This window comes from Lycorma delicatula, chromosome 1, assembly GCF_047948215.1.
Source record: "Lycorma delicatula isolate Av1 chromosome 1, ASM4794821v1, whole genome shotgun sequence".
NCBI classification, from domain to species: domain Eukaryota; kingdom Metazoa; phylum Arthropoda; class Insecta; order Hemiptera; family Fulgoridae; genus Lycorma; species Lycorma delicatula.
In genome coordinates this window covers 257,644,923-257,665,917 of record NC_134455.1, presented here as the reverse complement: position 1 = coordinate 257,665,917, position 20,995 = coordinate 257,644,923, and the positions used below count along the sequence as shown (strand labels likewise).

Below are 20,995 nucleotides of genomic sequence, written 5' to 3'. Positions count from 1 at the left end.
AGCGAAACAAATATATCTACAGAGACCGTTCCGTTTACTAAATCATATAATGGTCTCACCGGATAACATTCTCAGCTCGAATACAGTAGAATCCTGCCCCAAACTCACAGCCTACAGTGTGGAAGACGGCACAAGAAAAACAACCCGCTCAGTGAATAGCCTACAGGCATCAACCAAGCAGCAAGCGCTCATCGCGAACGAAACCTTTCCGGAAGTCGGGTATTTTCACTCAGGATGGAAGAAACGTGTTGTTGATCAATGGTTTTGCGTCGAGAAACTTAATTATGTAATACAAAAAAAATGTGTTTCCATTTTTCCGGCTGGGAGAAGTTAAAAAATATTATGGGTTCCTAAAGCGACCCCCTCGTTCATCGTCGGAATAATTTGGCGTGTGGAGTACTCAGCTAATACTTACACAGATAAATTACAAATCGTTCAGAAGAAGCCAGTTGTAAAGTAAATACTAGAAGACTATAGCCGAGATTTTTCTCTTTTTTTTTAGAGAATGAATGACTGCAATTTTTAATCCAAGGGGATTTTTAGAAAACAAATATTCTACATCAATATCTGTCGCAACAATAACACCTGCAACACAAAATAGTTGAGGAACTTGATGAGAATAAGGAAAATTACTTCACCGAGTTTCACACATGTTATCTACAGAAGAGGACGTTGGAGGCTGCCCTTCATTATCCTTCTCTTCCTTTTCTTCAAAAGGAAGGTAAAATAGGAAGAGGAAAATTTAGAATGGTACATATATTCAAGAAGAATCAATAAGAAAAATTATTTTCAGTATGCATTTAAAAAAATGTGTAGTTTTGTAAAATTTCATTTAATATTAACAGTAAACAAGTCTTGTTTAAGTAACCGTATTAAAGGAAATAAAATTATTATTCTAACACTGAGAAATTGTTAAATTTATATTATTTATTAAATAATTAATATGTAGAAATGCAGCGGCCTGTGCGGAAAACCTCCTAGTACCTTCTTAATTCCTAAGCCGAGAAAAACACAGAGTAATTGTTTGTAATTTATTGCCTGCTTTTTGTGTTTTCAAAATAATTTTACTATCTATAATATAGTGTAAATATATTTTTCTGAAAAAATAAAATATATATATTAAAAAGTAATTTATTAATTTAATGAAATGAGAGAGAATTTTACAGTAACCTCGCAAGCTTTAACCAACACTGATTTTGTACTAGATAAATTTTGTAATTAATTATTCTCTTGGTTTTAATGTTACATCACTTTTGTGTTTAGTTATACAACGGGATTAATTTTAAACAGTAGCTAAATCATATTAAAATTCATTCTAGGGTTTAGAATAAATTATTTAAATTTTTTAGTGCGTAGAATATTCTGATAAATTAAAACCTAATGACAATTAAGATGTGTAACGTGAAAATTGATGCGGCAAGTAAACAGCAAAATCGGTAAGCCACAGCCGTAAGCATGCGCCGGTTTCCTTCGTGGTGCCGAGGCGTAGTGAGCCGTGATCAACGCACGAGTTACCATCCGTAGAGAATTTCGTGTTCATCAGAGGACGGTGTACTCTTCTTCTATTAGATTTTCGATTCAACAAGTGTCATCATAAGATATGACATTCATCTTCATAATTGCAAGCCTGATAGGTCAGAAATCTAATATGTGTATAACATCCGTTAAAAAATATTCCATTGAACATTATTAATGGTATATACTATTATTTAATGGTATATAACTATTTAACTATTTACATTTAACTATTACATTTAACTATACATTTAACATTTGTATATAACTATTACATTTAACTATTATTAATGGTATATTAATGGTATATACATTATTAATGGTTATTGTTGTTTTAATTTGTACATCCGATTTTTGGACTCCATATATTTACACATGTATAGGTTTAAACGTTTAAGAAACTTTAAAAATATCAACAAAAAAAAACTAATGTTAATGTTAAAAAAATTTACTATATTAATGTTTTAGACAAACTGTAAACGTGAATTACTGTGTTGGCCAATAGCCTAATAACGATTAAGATAAAATATTAAATACCTTTTAACTACTCATAAAAATTATATTCCTTCTTTTTTTTTCGATAGCCTCTTTTATTCTTACAAGATATTCATTTACAAAGAGAAAATGTCAACTATATTTTAGTAGTAGTATATACACGCGTGCTTATAATAAAATTTATTTATTTTTTTCATTAAAAATGATCATTATGTAATAATTAAGATAACATCGGTATACTTATCAACTTAATATAATTCCACACTATACTTTATTAGCCCACCGGGCTGTTCTAGTGGTAAACTCGTTGTCGCAAATCAGTTTAACAAATGATTTTCGAAGTCGACGGTTTTCAGGTTCAAATCCTAGTAAAAGTTGGTTGTTTTTGTACGGATTTGAATAACAGACAGTGGATTCGGGAACTCTGGAGGTTGGAGTTTAACTAACCACACGTTTCAGGAATGGTCGGCCTTAGTCTGTACAAGACTACACCTCATTTCCATGTCATACATATCCTTATCTCACTGGACCGGATGGGGTTGTCTATTGTTCATAGCTGAAGAGTTTGCAACGTATACATGAGGAAATAAAATAAATATATTTTATAAAAAATAAAAAACGCGAAGTAAATTTCACCTCCTCTTTTATTTTATAATTATAAACCCTCTTTCTGCGATTATAGATTTCTTTTAAAAAATAATAAAAATACTTTTATTATTTTACTTTTATTGCTAACCCAGACGGTAGTTAACCTTTGCTAAATATTAAAAAAGATTTTTAGTCATACAGTATGGTTTATAATTTTACGACCGCGGATTTAATTCTATGCTAATATATATATATGTTATGTTTTTTTTTTTTTAGTTTATGGCAAATTTCTCCGTGTAAAAATTGGTATTTATTTGTGGTGGGTAGTTGAATGACATGCTAAAACGTTTGAACAAGATAGAAAGCCTAAAAACGTGCATAGAATAGTTGAATATCACTCTAAAATGTACTTTCCCAATAATACAACACCTAATGTTTAAATTTCAGCACGTTAAAATACAGATTATAAATAATATCACATCTTTTGGATGTAGATAAAACCTGAGATACTGGTGTTGAAATGAAGTTTGTTTTCCTTGATCTTTTATCTTGCAACATTTTTGACATTATTAATTAAGCTGCTTTCTTTTTTTTATAATTATCTTTGTTCTTAATCAGGCTTGGTCAACATACGGCTCGCGAAAAATTTTTCAATATTAGCTTTATATGTAAGCAATTGAATAATGGAAAATTCGGAAATTTAAAAAAACTTAACACGTCACATTAATTTTTTTTGTTAATTTGTTTTACTAAATTACTTACATTTATTCATAAACAAATTCCATAATAAAATTTTGCTTACTTAAATGAGTCCTTTTTGTATTTAAAATGTTTAAATTTTAATAGTTCGTTCGGCCCGTGATAAAAGTTTTGTTTCCAATTCGGACCGGAGGCAAAAACTGTTGACCTCGCCTGTTCTTAGCTGTGATTTTGAAATATGTATTTGATTTTTATAGTCGCATAAAAATTTCAAGATGTATGTAGAGCGTGTTCAATATTTATTTGTAAACAATTCTAAGAGGATTTTTCATGTTTTTTTTAACTGACAAGTTCATTATGTTGATGACATTTTAGTTCATTTTAAAATAGATGGAAACACTTATTTGTATTGCTTATTGTATAAGCATTCTAACCTTATTTCCATTAATTTATTATATTTTTAATTTAAATTTGTAAACCCTGAACATTTGATCCCTTAGCTAATTTGTTTTTATTCTTGGAAAGCGTTACATATTTTGGACAGGCTTATTTTTCGTCGTTAGCCGTTATGCGCAAAGTAATATTTTAATCACGGTCGGTTACGTACGACTGCAGCACATTTAAAACTGAAAGTTTTTCCAATCTGTATGGGCATCAATCCTGAGTAGCTTACCCCATTTTAATGAAACTGTAAGCTTGAGTTGGTCTTGGATATGATTAATCCGTGCACCGGCACAAATATTAATCCATCTATTAAAGTTTATATGAAATGCTTCTTATGAAATAAGAGGAAGAAGAATCCCATAAATTTCTGAAAGCGGAATCCTTAGACCGATAATAGTCGTAGAGGTTTCTCAAATAGTAAATACTATGAAAGCTCTTTCACAAGAAGAGTGATACCTAATTACTTGTTCTACAACCAGTATATTTACAATCCGCTCCTTAAGTGGAACCATAGGTAAATAGTTTGAGTAAGCACGTGATTTTTACTGTATGATTAGTTGTAAAAAGATTATCAAGGTAGGCCTGTTTAAACTTGTCAACGATAGGGGTTCTTGCAGGATTTGACTTTTTTTACCTATCATTATATAAATTTCACCTTTCTTATAAAAATCAGTGTGCAGTAAATCCTAGTCATTTATTCATTTTAAGAACTGAAATTTTTTGTAATAATAGTTTAGGTATACTTTTATATTTTATAATTTATTTTATATTATAATTTTGAACGAATATGTCTTTAGAGTATTTTTAACTTATGAACACTACAATTTTTTTCTGAACTTTTTAAAGGAAGATTAATCGGTATATATCGGTAAAAGTTTGCCAACTATGATTCTTTGATCATCTTGACTGTGAAGTTCTGAATTCATTCACTTTTGTAAAATAATGTAGAAAAGCTATCTGTTATAAGCCATTTAATATCAATTTAAATTGATTTTTATATCCATTTTACGATATTCTTATTCAATGGAAGTTTCCCAGAACTTGTCAGCATGAACAAAAAAAATGCAACGAACAGCTAACCTATGATAAAACAAGATCTTGACAACGATTTGACAAGAGTAGTAAATTCTGGAAAGAAAAGTAAAAAATTACCATAAATAGGATTTTAAATATAGACTAATTTAGTAACAATGGTGTAATGAAAAAAATAAATAAAGATCGCTATTTTAAACTGATATAATCGTACTTTTTTTTATTATATCAAATGATCTGTGTATTAAAAAATGCCACAATGTTTTTTTTCTCAATTGCTTAGTCGGTGAAAAGAGTCATAGCAATCTTTCAAGTAAATCAAAATTAGATCGCATATAATCGTTGTTTTTTCTGTTATATTTATGTTAACGTGTTTTGTAAATTTAATATATTATGGTTACCAAAAATATTCTACAGCGCAGTTTTCATTGAATTTACCTACCATTTTTATGTACTATGAAAAAATATCTTAACTTGTCACATGTATAACATCTTAACTTTTTATCTTTAAGATCTAGAGTAAAGATGTGTAAAATATATATCTTGCTCTAAAAAAATTCTTTAATTTAAAACTGCAAAGTTTTACTATTGTTTTTGGACTAGAACATTCGGTGAAAACTAAATTCAATACTTAGTCGGAATCCAGGTTTTAAGTTTACCATCTTAATTTGAGATTTGGTTTACGGTTGGTTTTAAATTAAAACAATGCGTTTAAATAATAATAGTTCATCATTAGATCATATACGATTTTAATATGACTATATAATTTTTTTATTACTATTCTTTTTAACTTACGGCCTATAACGTATATATAATTGCTTAAATTATTTACTTATTTAAAACTTTTTCTGTACAGTAAACACGTATAATTTCTAAAATAGAATTGTTTCATTATAAAATAGTATGTAAGTATAATGTGGGATACCTAATAATATCAATAATAGAGCATACTTAATAAGATCATTTAATAGAAATAAACCGTAAACCCAACTACCCACCTTTGTATAATTTTTCTGTTTAATTTACTGTTAAATCTAATAAACTACCAAATTTTGCTTAATATCAGAGGTATTTTTGTTTCCACAGTTTATTTTTGGATAAAACCTTTTCATTCATTAATGTAAAAGAAGAAGATTTTAGAAATCAACACCGTTTTTCTCACTGTCCTTTCAGAAACATTTTTAAGAAAATAAGCTTTCATTAATAACAAATTCTTCATAAATTAAAATTTTGAGAGATTAGTTGAAAAAATATCTAACTGAGATGAATACTAACATATATTTTTTTCAAAATATCTTATTTCTTAACAAAAAATGTAGATCAGAGTAATTTTACTCCATTTCTATGACCGTGTGCATGCTTACCAACCCCTTTGTACTTTGTATTTTAAAAGAAATTAGGGGAACTGGCTTCAATTGATAGGATATCCATTATGCTTATTGCTTTCCAACGGAAAGAAAAGAGAGTCTCCTATTACTTCATTCCAAAATAAACATTTCCACAAATATATCACACGGTAGAAGAACAGGATAATTCTGGCACGAACATAGACTTACCATTTGCAGAACTAAAGAATAGAAAAACGGGATCAAAGATACGAATAGAGGATGGATGTTGAAAAAGGGCAATATATTCAAGGAGGAATCACAGCTCGAGGCAAACTTCTCGTACCCAGAGGATACCTCAAGACCCAGTGTAGGGAACGGATCCTCCTGAGATCGAGGGACTTTATCCTCCGGGAGTAGCAAATTATTATATTAATGATTAACGATTATGGGTTGACACGTTTAAATATAAAATGAGATAACGGTTAATCTATAATGACTGTAAGAGGTTAGTTTCCTTCAGAAATTAAATACTTTTTCGAGAAAAAATAGTTTTTTTACAGGAACAACTCCTTCAATCTGGAATTGTATGGCATGAGAAAGTAGTATCTAACTAAACTATAAACTCTTCGACCAGACCCTACTTCCTATTACTACACTTATTGATATTCATGTATCAGATTTCCCAAGGGAAAAATTCACCTTCGATAAAAATTGAATTTCCGTTGCAGATTTTATTTAATTTTAAAATTTTAAAAAATCTTCTCTTAGAGAATTACGTTAAAACAGCTTTTGTAATTCAACTTTGTGTAAAAACAAAATAATTTTTTCTCCCTTTAAATAATTATTGTCTAGTTACAGCTAATAATTGTTTACATATAGAAAATAATTATATAGAAAGCAAATAATTTTCTAGTAGAGTTAAGGAAAAATATAATTAGACTGACGCTCGCTAATAGTGAGTATGTATATTAAATTTGAGCAAAAATAATTATTTTTCTGTTTTCTAAGTGAAAGATTAATTTTTTTTCTAATTGCTTCTGCAAATTTGGCTCATGGAAACACATTTTACAATGCTAAGGTAAAATAACTATGTGTGGGGCGCGGGGTAGTTACATACACACACACACGCACGTGCTCTTTATAAATATAATGTTTGTTTTTTTTTTTACATTCCGATTTAGTGAGATGGAAGTCACTTATAAAATGCTGTGAAAACAAAGCTACCAAGAAAAACAGCTTGGTGTTAAAAGTGGAAAAGATTAAGTTACCTGTACCATAAAAAACTCTTACAAAAAAAGGAAAAATAATAGGCAAGAAAAAGACAAACAAATGTCTTTTTTACATAGTGTTAAGGTTAATGTAATGAAATTTCTTTCCTGAATTCAGCAGAATACCACCAACACAAAAAAATCTTATTATAAATACATATCCATGTGTATGCACACACCTTAACACATTTCTGTATATATATTTATGCATAAATTAGCGTAAAAATATCAAACGATATACTAATTAAGTGAAATTTATCTCAACTAAAAATGTTTTATTCATTCGTATACAGAGTTACAATAAAGAATAAAATGAAACGGTTAATTATACTAAATAATAAAACTTGGAACCTTTTATTGTTAGCTTTTACCATTATAAAATTATTCTCTATGATAGTTTAGTTGCCACGAATTAGATCGCCGTATAGAAATAACTAACTAAAATAAAATTAAATTAATTACTGGCTAATAGAAAAAGTAAGGCAATCTTGAAATTCGTTTATGCTATTGATTTGAAAAAAGAAATTATTTACCACTTAACTTTCTTCAGATCCGATTTTTAGAAATGCGGTAGATAGGATGTTAGAATCTCATACTATAAATTATTTTTTTTACGCTGGTTAACTTTAATTTGTTAAACCCAAGTCCAACCGATAAAGGACAAATTTTTTGCAGCGAATGCTTTGCAACGATTATTCCCACAAGATATTTTATCGTTAATATGTCGCAGTTAGTTGTTGAAAAACGATCAACCATTCTGCCTGTCCACTGTTTACAACACTATCCTCAACCAAAGTTTCATAAAGCATTAAAGTATGCTAATTAGAAAAATCTCTGAGAAGTTCAGTTATAAGGAATGTAAGCTTCCTTAATGGCAACATCGTCTTAGTTTATTGCCTGGTATTCCTATGTGGCTAAACTAACTTAAATATTACGATTATTGAAAAAAATAAATAAACGCATTTATATTTGAATTACTGGATCTGTTATATTTATTACTACTTCAAGTGCCATCACTAAATGGCACACTCCTGAATATGACGATATCTTTCCGCAAATTTATATACGGTCATCGCGGGTAATGTATCTGAAGTTAAGGCCATACAGTTTAGCACATCATGGTCGGTGAGGTAGATGAAAGATTTAAATTCCCCGATCAAACACGAAGCTCGACAACCAAATTATTTAGAATGACTGATGTTAATTATTACACTAGAGTTATGTAGCAAAGAAGTGAGAGATCCTCTTACTGGAATAAAATTTGACTAGTATGATTTTTTATCTATTTTATGAATATAAGTGACAGAGGTTACAAAGGAGGAAAATTACGTTGATGAACGTTATAGAGTAACAGTAATTGGTGACCAAACGTAAAAAGTATGCATCCGGCTCGGACACTCATAAGTGCCGTAAAGCTGCCTGCTCAGTAAAATGTTCATAAAGTTATTTTTCTATAAACAAGATCATAAACAGAATAACGACTTTGTTTCTTTACAAGGCAACTTAAAGTCGTTATTGCCAGATCCCATCGTTTCTGAAAAGGCCTTCATTCTTCCGATAAGATTCTTAAATCAGAAATTGCTAAAAAAAAATTATAAAAAATCCAAGAAAGTTATAATGAACATTTCGCACCAGTAAAAAATAATAATAAACCGCTACAAAGCAGAAGTCAAACACCAAAATATTAAACAAAAAATTTATACGAAGCACGTTTTTTTTAAATAAAGGTTGTGGCCAAATATATAAACAAGAGGACTCCTATGGTGGTTTTATCACGCATATTTTCTATATCCTCTCGTGAGATTCAGGAAAATTTTCTGAGGAAACTTAGTTAAATAGCTATCCCATATTTGAACTAACAAAGTTATCAAAGTTTTGTTTCGGGTTGATTTGAGTTCTCTAATAAATCCTTACTTTTGAGGATCACCTCATGATTGTTCCTTCATGATTGTTCTTATATTTAAAAAGGATTTTTTTTCAAGGGAATTATTTCAATTAAATGGCTTGAATACGGGATATAATACTTGTGATACCCAATCTAATACCAAAGTACACATTATTGTTGGTAATAAACCTTACTACGTGGCAATTAAAACATTAAAACCCTGTCCAACAAAATTAAGTTTCTTAAATCGATTGTTAAATTTCGCAACAGTCAGAAAACGAAGATATTACCGTCTATTCCAGTTATCCTTAAAACAGATCATACAATATTTCTGCGTAGATCAATGTCTTGTTTGCATATTTTTTTGGCTTGGGAAGGTTATAAGTAACGAACATCTTTGCACAGTCTATTTACCATTTGTGAATGATTATTCAATATAATTAATCTGTCCTTACACTCTTTGAATACTACAAATTTCAAATAAATCAATTTAGCTTGTCAGAATAGTCATTGTTACGGAGCAATAAGAGAGTTTTTTCAAAGTACATCTTCCGTCTGTATGATTCAGCAGTCCATCAGCTTGGATAAAATTAGCGGATTGTATAGTTGACAACTATTTTATCTGCTTGAATAAAATGTTTGGAGATAGAGGATAGTAACTTATTTTAACTTTTCAGGAATCCCAACCCTCTTCAATCATTTTTAATATAAGTATATTAAAATGTAGTTACACAGGAAATGCGTACTATTTGTCTCAGGTATGTGTTCTAAGAAATAGAAACTGCCGATTTAACCGTGGATCATAACATATAATTTTGGGGGAATTATATGTCTTAATTTTTAGATTAAAAATCCAAAACCTCGAAATTCTCAGAGATGACTAAAATGTTCAAATAAAATAGTTGTAAGAAGTTCTCTTGTTTAATCTTCTTCTAAGAATATACTCCACCAAAGAATATGAGGATGCGAAAATCTCCCGAATGATATTGAGAAAGATCTAGACAGGTCATTTAATAGACAGGTTATTGAAGACAGATTATTTAATAGATTCTGATAATCTAGTTGTCTGTTTATTCGATCAAGTTATCTGAATCACCATCCTTGCCATCGCCTCCTGGCCTGAACTTTTATATTATATTTTAGTTTGCTTATCCATAAAGAGAAAGTTAAAAAGATAACATGTAGGTCAATCTATAAGCATGCCTTTAAGAATGTACGGAGATCTTTATGACTACCACTAAGGTCAGAGCGTAGGCCAAAAAAGATGTAGGTGGACAAAACAACTACAAAAAGAAACAATTTTTTTTTCAAACCCTACCAATAAACAAGAGTAACCTACAAAAAACGTTGTTAAGATATGCATCTAAATCTTATCTTACTTTCTCAACAGTACGTCCACGCACAAAAAAAGAATTTGAGCTCATAAGACGCGATAGTTATATCTTCTATTATTATTTATGCAGATCGAACTTGAAATAATAAATCATGCCGTGCTAATATAGAAATATCGTTATTTAGAGGAAATAAAAGGTATATTCGTATAACAAAAGAACAAAAATAGGTAAAGAATTGGAAGGAATATGAATAGATATTTGTAGTAACACAGCTGGAACAGGTGTCTTTGGATAGGGTGATGACACTCCTTCGATGAAGCACTACGTATAACATCGAAAATTTTGATAGAAATTTAAACAAACACAAACATCGTTATTATAATAGTGATTTTATTTATTTCTGCTGTTCCATTCTATTGTATTCATTCCTCCATAATAATACATTGTTTATCCTTCTTCTTGTCCAGACACTTTGAGAGAAGTTTTTCATAACTTTTCTTAATTCAAAAGTGGATAATTTAAGGGTGATTTGGAAAATATTTCCTGAATTGGGTCGTGTGTACCAAAAGCAGCTACCACTAATAGTTTTACTTAGAGTGGCTACTTCCTTGGTCAGTTTTCATAACGAGATTTCAAATCTGTGACCAAGAAGCAATCCGTTTCTGAGGTATCTCTTTTGACTGTACTTCAAAGTACACATCAGTTTAAAAGAGGTTAACTTTAAATCTTTCTCTGATGGGCAGTCAGAAATAACAGTTTCTGTTCCATTTGGATCATAAGTGTCACCTTTTCAGCGGATTTCCAAAGGATTTGGAATTTGGGCTAATTTTCCCGGCCATGTTTATATACATATGTATGTAAAAGATATTTTCGTTCCCTCTACCGGATGCAAATCTTAACCGATTTTTTAATGAAACTTGGTGGGTGGTGTAAATTTATTGGAAATAAAAACCTATTGATTTTTAAGAAAATCGATTCGCAGGAACCGGAATTAGAGCCAAAAAGGTCGTACTTTTCGTTATTTTATTTTGATTTTTCCCGCGGTATCTGTCATTATTGAATTAAATCATGCAGTTAAACTAATGCTTTCATCAAAACTGCAGCTTCATTAGTACACATCAAATATTAAGCTAATTATTTTAAAATGTATTGAATAATAAACATTATTTTTTTTAAATTATAACAATACAGAAAAAAGCTAAATAATTAGCTTAATATTTAAAAAAAACTCTTTTATTGTTTTTTTTTTTTTTAATGCTAAAAAAGAACTCGCAGTACCATTTAGGTACCTTAATAAACGCAGTAAGTCAGAAAGGCGGATTTCCGGTTTTAGTTAAGAAAGAAAAGATTTGCCCTCTTGTAATGGTTTTTGAAAATAATATTGCTTTCGGTGTTTTTTTATTTCATGTTATGTTAGTATCAGGTGTTCTTTTATAACGCTAGGATGTTCTGTGTATTGTTCCAATAAATACGTTATACACTTATGTAGGATCCGACTGATTTTTGAGTTAGAGGCAAAAATAAACTGGGTTTTTGTGTTATAACTTGAACGTTGATTTGTTAGAAAGCCAAAATTACATTTTTTCGAGCTCCATCAGATGCTAGCTGGTTTCCCAATGATCCTAAAACTTTAAGTTTATAGCTCAAGTCAGATTTTTGCGAGCACTGCCAGATGCGAAATGGATTTGCAAAGATTCAAATTCAAAATATCATGTTTGAAGCCAAAATCAAATCTTTGCAAGCACTGCCAGGTATGAGCTTGTTTCGTTATAGTACTTTAGTTTCGTATTAATCCAAAATGTGATCTGATATGAAGGAAAGGGCTGGTGGCCAAGAAAATCAATTTTTTTAAGTTTTTAGCGTTTTAAACAGATGATACTAACATAAAATGAAATACAAAAGAAACACCGAAAGCGATATTATTTTGAAAAATCATTACGGCAACATCCTTTCTTTCATAGCTAAAACCGGAAATCAGCCCTTCTGTCATATATGGGACTTCTACCAAATATCTTGGTAGAAGTCTCACGTATTCTTTGCCTGGAAAAAGAGAGCACAGTATTTTATAAAACCAAGTCCATAGAAACAAGCGTGGTATATAATTAATCGGAATCCTTTCCCAACCGGAATCTTAAGGCTGCCGCTGTTTGTTGAATTCTGCCAGATATATTTTTTTTATAAGATCATTCTTTTAAAGTTATCCACAGAAAAAATTGTTTTATTTGCCTACACTTGGGGCAATAATAAATCTCTGTTTATCTACTATCTTCAGCAGTTGGTTTAACGCACTTAAAGAATTATTACAGCTTTTGACATTCTGTTTTCATATGTTCTAAAGGGGTTTAGAATATAATATCCTTACTATAAATGAACATGGTTAAGTTAATACTTGACCTTTACTATTAAAGATTTAAGATTATCTTACGGGTGAGGGACACACGATCTTTCCCCTTCCACTGCCTAAGGTTTCTCCTCATTCTCTCTACACCACGGTAATAATACAATACTGAATTGTTTCTTTTCTCTTTACAGACCAAAGTTTCGTTATCTCATCTTACGTATTCATTAGCAAAATATTTATTGCATTACTCTAGTGCGCATAAGTTACTATCTCACATCTGAAACTTTTTATTTTACACAAAATATTTCCATAATTTTCCCACATGCTCAAAAATGTGGAATTGTTATCGCTACGTTTGAATACGAAGTTTAAAACTGAAAAATTCGTAAAATTTTACACAAAATCAAAATAAATTATGATCTGAAAGGCAATATCGCCTGAAATAAATTATAAGTCTTCATCACCTGATAAACTTGTCGTATTTTTGTCCTTGTCATCTTCTTGTAAGTTCACTAAAATGCGTTGTAAGCGGTCGTCCCACAATCCTTCTTTATGAAAATCTTCTACTTGATGGTTTTCTACATGTCTAACGTATTTTTTCCAGTCATTTATTGTTACGCGGTTTATGGCATCTTCCAATAATGTTTTTACGTCATTAATTTTAAATTTACTGTTTTTGGCTGCCAACTGACCTTTTATCTGCGCACAAATTAACTGGATTGGATTATTCTCGTAGTGATACGGTGGTAGTCGAACGACTTCACGCACCATTTCTGCTATATCTGTTGCAATGTCGTCAATCTCATACCATCTGTATTTTTCTCTGTGTTTATTAACAATATAAGTAATTTGGAGATTGTGTTTTTGTTTTATTTTCTAACCGTGAAATAATTTCCGTCTTTTTTGTGTTGTCACTGGCACTTTCTCTTTAACTGCAGAATGATACCTGGCGTTATCCATCACGATAACACAGCCTTCTTCCAATGATCCCAACAAATTTAAGAACCACTCTCGGAATGCATCACCGTTTATCTCTTGGTAGACTTCCCACATATGCTTCGACTGAAAAACGAGAGCACAGTATTTTATAAAACTAAGATCATATCAACAAGCGTGGCACATAATTAAATGGGATCCTTTCGCAACCGGAATCTTAAGGCTACCCCTGTTTATTGAATTCTGCCAGATGTATTTCCTGGAATGATTCTGGTTTATCTATTTATCCACATTTTATCTAGGTAAATAATTCGCCGAGAATTATTTTATCTAATCTCGTGCATTTTACTTTAATGTTTATCCGAGCAAGAACAATGTCAGACCTCTCCATCAAACGTTTTCTGCTGTCATTACACTTACAAAAGGGGGACCGTAATTGTCTTACAATTTTCCACGTGGAATAGCACTTACGGTAATTTATTTTAAATGTCTCTAATTTTACTGCACGTCGGATACTCTCCTCCATCGTAAAATTCTTGAATGGAACGACAAACTATATCTTTATTCAAATCGTCCGGATCCGTTATCCAGTTTGTATGAGGATATTTTTTTGAGGCTATTCAAAAGAATATTCGCATAATTCGACTTGAGCTGATGTATTTTCATTACCTTCGTGACAAAAATTCTATACAGTACGCACTGATACAGCACACTTGATGGCGGTCATTTCTAATATTGCATTAATATTGCATTTATAATATTGCACCTCCTTAATGGTAGCATTAGGTTTGCTACGCACAAATTTTTTTAAATAATTATATACCCTATAAATAATTTTTTAGATTGTTTCCAAGATGAGAACTACTTGCTGCCATTTTAACTTGCTACCTTACAAACGCTTACACAATTAAAATAACGTAACTTTCACAATTAAAGATCAGCCGAAGAAACTGCATGTACGATAAACATGAAATCGTAATCTGAACTGGTTGAAATTGTGTTACAAAATAAAAATTGGGTATGCGGTGACAAACATGATGTAAAACGTCTTGAAATATTAAACATAGACTATTTAGAGTAACTATTAAATGAATAATACAAATGATAATTTTTCCAGCTTTTTATTTTAAAAAAATTTGCCTCTGTACGTGACTGATACCCAATAGTAATAAAAAAAGGAATGACTCTTGTCACCAAACCTTCGTTGAAACAGGTTCTGTTAAATATACAAAATCACCAGGACGTCCACGCGTCCCTGAACCTTTATAACTAGTTAAATAAAATATGTTTTCTATTTTTACGAAAGTTGTGTTTTCCCATATATTTCGATCGCGAAATGTATGGGAAACACTTACAATTTTTTTAGAATGAAATAATCTTATTGCGTTTGTAAAATACCTTAAGCGGGGTTATTGAAAAATTTAATTTCAATTTTTGTGATTTAGTTATCTACTGAAAATACTATATTTTTGGGTGCGGGCTTGTTAAATTTCTGATAAATTGTTAATGATGGATGCGGTGATGTCCTGGCTGTACGCGCTTCGCGCTGCTGCAGAATACTGTTGGCGGTGGGGGTGCAAGATGAGGAAGTCGCGTGACCTTCATCCCCAAGATGTTTCAGATCATTATAGTTGTGGAGAGAATATAGTAGCAGAGCGCAGAATAAGTAATGGCGTTGGCTTTCCTACAACTGTAATCCGAGTCAGAGGGCTTCGCCCCCTGGATCCTCGTAGTGTTCGGTACCCTCACCGTTGTGAGAATAATACTGATAAATAACAATTAAAGTATTCGGGCTTTATAGAAATCTGAAAAAGGAACTAAATTGCAAAACACAGAATAGAAGTGACTACGGTAACTAAAATAACACACTTTTTCTCTCATGAGTAGTTATAATCTGTTCAACTAGCGAACAATAAGCAGTCCCCCGCGGCCCAGTGAGATGAGAATATATATGGAATGTAAATGAGATGTAGTCTTGGAGAGATTCAGGCCGACCATTCCTGAAATTTGTTTTAATTGAACCCCAACCACCACGTACACCGGTATGCACTGCCTCGTATTCAAATTCGTATAAAACCAACTAACCTTTACTAGGAATAAAACTTCAGAAATTTCGACTTTGAAAATCAGTTGTTAAACAACTGATAAGCACGTAAACCTTGAGTAAAAATCCCAAAGTACACAAACCTTTGACGATGAAAAATTCTTAACTTATTTCTGTTGCAATGGTGATAGAAATACAATAACGAAATGAAAGGAGTAATCTTTTTTTCTTTAATTAATATCTTCAATTCACAGCTTCACCTTCAAAGGGGGCTAGGGCTCGGTCAGTGGCTTAAAACCTTCCCTGGGATAATAAGAATATATCCTACAAATTTAAAATCAAATGGTAGGTTGATTTTTGCGTAATGCGAGAACAAACAAATAGACAGACAGAACAGGCAGGCAGACAGACTAACTAACAAATAGACAGAAAAATTTTCGGCTTTATATTCGTCTATGGTGACAGAATATATAAAAACCTAATTTGACGAAAACGAAAAATGTTAATAAATTCTATATAAAGAGGTTAACGGTAACACTATATACAACACTTATTGTAGCCAGATGTAAGCTACTATTGTAACGTCTAAGTACCAACAACAACTACCACATACGTCATCGATTTTCTGCTACACTGTAAACAGTATTATTAATACGATCACTGTATTAACTTGCCTGAATAATACATATTATTCAAACGAATATTAGCTCGAAGAAAGTAAGAGTAAAAATCATGGTGATGGATAAACGAGGTTTATAAAAACAATATTTGTAATCTAGTAGCTATGAAAAACTAGATAAATAAATTTGTATTCTGATCTGTACATAAAAATACTTTACAAGGATCATGTCGTGTGAGATTTGTAAATAAAAAATAAATTATGAGATAAACAATAGATTATATTCAAAGTCCAAATTATTTAAATGCAAACTCTTGAAATATTATTAGGTAAATACTCGTATATTAAATATAAAAAAATTACTAAAAAAAAACCTCACAATTCTGATGTCGCTATTGAAACTCATTTCGAGCAGATACGTATTGAGGTATCACGTTGAACGGGATACAGATGAATTATCTTTTTGTTTTTAATTAGTAATTATTTTAAAATTCATCAATAGAACAACTTAGTTTGGATAAAAGAAAATCGTTTAATTATATTTTAAATAAGTTGGTGGTATGTTTTTCAAATGATTCGGCAATTTATTAAAAATGGTAACGGTAGCAAAATAGCAAAATTAATAATAATCGTTTCTCATAAGCTGAAGTATTGTGTTCAGTTATACGAAAACAGTTTCATCTAGTTTGGTAAAGGTGGATATTGTTATTTTTTAAGAATAAGTGACCATTTTTTTTTTTTTAGCAAAGATTGCAGATTCATGAATGAAAGATATACAAAATAACTTATTGAAACTATAACATTTAAATAAACCATTAAAAAAATTAAGGAACTTTATTAAAAAAAAAAGCTGTACAAATACGTATGATTAATTAATTATACTATATACATGTGATTCAGCTATTATTTATATCTTAGTTTTCATTGTATGTGTTAGAATATGATTACATAATAAATTACTAAGTCAAGTGAAGGTAGTCATTGTTTTTAGTTTTCATTTGTTCTCGGGTGTTATTTCGACAATAATGAGTAACATGAATAGAGATAATAGTTACCTCCACTCTGGAATTGGCAATGTCGGCTTAGTCAGTAAAGAGGAACGAGCGTCATGCTTACCTCATTTTTGTATAAAAAAGATGCTTACACTGTTATGTGAATGGTTAAAAAACTATGAGATTCTCTTTGGTATTTATTCAAGACGATTTGGTTCGTAAAAATCAATTATTATTAATTTATAAAAATTAATTTTCTAGTAAAAAACTTTCTATAATGAAAGAAATTTTGAATCGGAGATTAAGAATATGAATTAGCCCCCAAAAAGACATGAATTCCCGTATGATTGTTGGGGTCATGTTTAGAACATGTGTTTAAGCAAATACACAGATTTTAAAAACAACGAGGAATAGCTGAGCAAAATGGTAGAACTTTTCTTCTTCTTTTTTAAGTTTTCATTTTGATGGCCAGCTGCAACTTTAGTTTGAGTGAGCACCGGATATTTGCACGATCCTTCAATATTCTATAGTTAATATGACAAATGTTTTTGAGTTCTGTGTTGTAAATTCTTGAAACTTATAAAATATGTTAGGCCAATCCTGATCCAATCCAAATGTTCTTTCTAATTCGTAGATCTACATTTCTTACTGCAAAATCTTTGAACATTAAGTTTCTCTTGGCTTTTGACAATAGGCTTTGATATTTTTCTAAAAAAAAAAAATTAATGTAGTTTTCAAAGAGAAACATTCCGAATGGCGTAAAATGTTAAAATGTGTATAAAATAATATTACAGTTTATTTAATTGATTTGAAGTACAAACTTTCTTTTACCACTATAAAATAGAAATTTTATCAACTGTTTAGCAATTTGCCGTTTTATTACATCCATAATCAGACATGAGTTATTACTGCAGAACGTAATATACTGTACAATGTTTAAATTTTTTTATTTACTTGTTGATATCGCTACATAACCTAGAAGAGATATGTGCACGGGATATGATTGTCCGTGGGTATTTTGTAGCGTATGAATAATGCCATTTCTGACGGCATTCGGAGGTGGAAACGCACATGAAAGGCGGAGACGCTCCCATTCCGCCATGTAATTTCAATGGTAATGTTATTTTAATAACACAAAGAAAATATTGTTAATTTAAATCACATAAGTAATTGAAATAACCACAATTGTTATTTCAATATCTTTTTTTAAAATTATTTCAAAACAAACTTTTGTAGAAGACCTGTATTATGTTTAAAGAATGCCTTGGTTTGTCAACGTGTCATTATGTTGACAAGAGTACTCCACATACTCTGTACTACATCTTAAGGCAATCTACTCACAATCGCATGATAATCATTTTCCTAGTTTTCTAAACTCTACAAAAGTTTTCAAACACAAACTTTAAACTTATGCCCAAAAAAACAGACACTATGAATTCAAAGAGAAATAATATTAAAAGATGGCCATTGCTGATTGAGTTTTCGATTTCTGTCCTACGATTAAAGTGATTTAAAATTGATTGATATAAACGTACCGTCAGAATGTTCAGAAGTAGAAAATATTTCTTAAACTGAATGATTAATTTATATATTTTGTAATTCTCACTATATAAATTTCACACTATCGAAAGTTTTATTGCAAAATATTTATATCAAAAATATCTTTTATTAATGTCAAAATAATATTTTATTTCATTGTCGTCTCCGTTTGTTATATAATTATTCTAAAGGTTTGATACAGTTTTTCAAGTGATACTTTGCCGGCCTCCGTGGCACGAGTGGTAGCGTCTTGGCCTTTCATCCGCAGGTCCCGGGTTCGAATCCCGGTCAGGTATGGCATTTTCACACACACTACAAATCGTTCATCATCCTCTGAAACAATATATAACTATAGTTCCGGAGGTTAAACAAGAAAAAAAAGTGATACTTCATTTGAAGTAAAGTGCGTCTAGTAGAATTAATGGTATAAAACTTATGTGTGTGTGCGTTTGTGTATGCCCGCGCGGCGACTGCGAATGAAATTATATACAGAGCAACTGAAGTACCAAGTAAGAGATAATATAAAAATAGATATAATGTGACGGTTTGTAATTTGATAATGAACATCTTTTTTAGAAGATGAAAGGGTGATTAGATTTCGACTGATTGATTAAACAGCTTGTAAATCCTTAAACTTATATCCTTTTTACACGACGTATAACAAAAACACAAGTTTTCTAGGTCATACGTTTTAATGAAACACAGGAAAGAAATTTATTTTCAAGTAAAAGTCTTTTTTTGGGAAAATTGTGAGGTTATCACATCAAAATTGTTTTAATATAGTATTAATAGTAAATATAGTTGCAATGAAATGATGAATAAAAATTTAACATCTGCTGATGATTTTCATTATTTTTTTGGATTAAACAGCTTTTCGTGAAATCACTGATATATACGTTCTTCTGACGGAATAAGGAAACTAAGTACATTCTTGACAAAGTAAAACTTTACGTTTTTTTTATAATCCTTCAACACGATATAAATTGTAAAGGTGTTGTAGGACACAATTTTTTCATGTAAAAGTGCATTCAAACTCGTCAAAATAAGGCACCAGTATATGTTAAAAAAAGTATGGTGCGTGTTAATAAAATTATATATTTTAAAGCTGTTTTTATTCTAGGCCAAAATGTTGTTAAATATATCTTCACACAAACTCGTCACAAAATAAGCCATCACTGTGTATTTAAAAACATAAGATTACAAATTATTGTGTATATATACATGTATTTTTTACAGTAACGAATCGTTTTTCATATTTACAAATTAACTAATGAAGTGTGAAATAATAAAAAAAATTCATAAAAAACTGAAAACCAATTTATTTTTCTTCAGACAAACAAACGGTGTCCGATGAGCATGAACACTTGAACAGACTATTTAAGTAACAAGCACAAATTTTTTTCTGTTTAATTTATAATTGCCTCTTTTAGGCAAGAAATTTAGCTCATAATTTAAGAGACTTAACACTATTGTTCTACTTATTCAGGTAGCAGTACAATTTTTTTTTTGTTTATTCTTCTCTCGTCCTGATAACTTCTTCAAACCTTCTAGACGTATACTAGAAACTTATAGTTTTTTCCTGTTTTCTGTAGTAGTATTCTTCAGGTTCCTATTTATCAAAATTGTCCTATATCTGATCTCAATAATTTAGAGGCCTTTTTTGAGTGTTGCATATACAATTATCAAAGGATTTAATAGTAAATTAGGGACTTTGGTTACAAAGGACGACTTTGTATACCTATCGACTGACATTCGAAGCGTAATTCAACAGAACAATACGCTGAATGTAGAAGTTCAGGAAGTAACACAGAGCATGTGGAAGACTCGTACCAGCGTTATGACAAGACTGACTAACCAAACTATTTTTAACCGTAATACAGGTTTTCTACAAAGGTTTTAAAAATAATTTTAACAAAAAATACTGAAATAACAATTA

General features: G+C 30.5%; 1 protein-coding gene across 1 annotated transcript in view; it reads left to right on the top strand.

The window, feature by feature from the left end:
• Positions 1 to 1,494: 1,494 nt before the first annotated feature.
• Positions 1,495 to 20,995, top strand: part of LOC142318296 (uncharacterized) — a 229,323-nt gene continuing 209,822 nt past the window's right edge. The window contains exon 1 of the mRNA XM_075354867.1: positions 1,495 to 1,634. Coding sequence (XP_075210982.1) covers positions 1,601 to 1,634 — 34 coding nt within the window. The 5' untranslated portion in view covers positions 1,495 to 1,600. The remainder of the gene's footprint in view (positions 1,635 to 20,995) is intronic.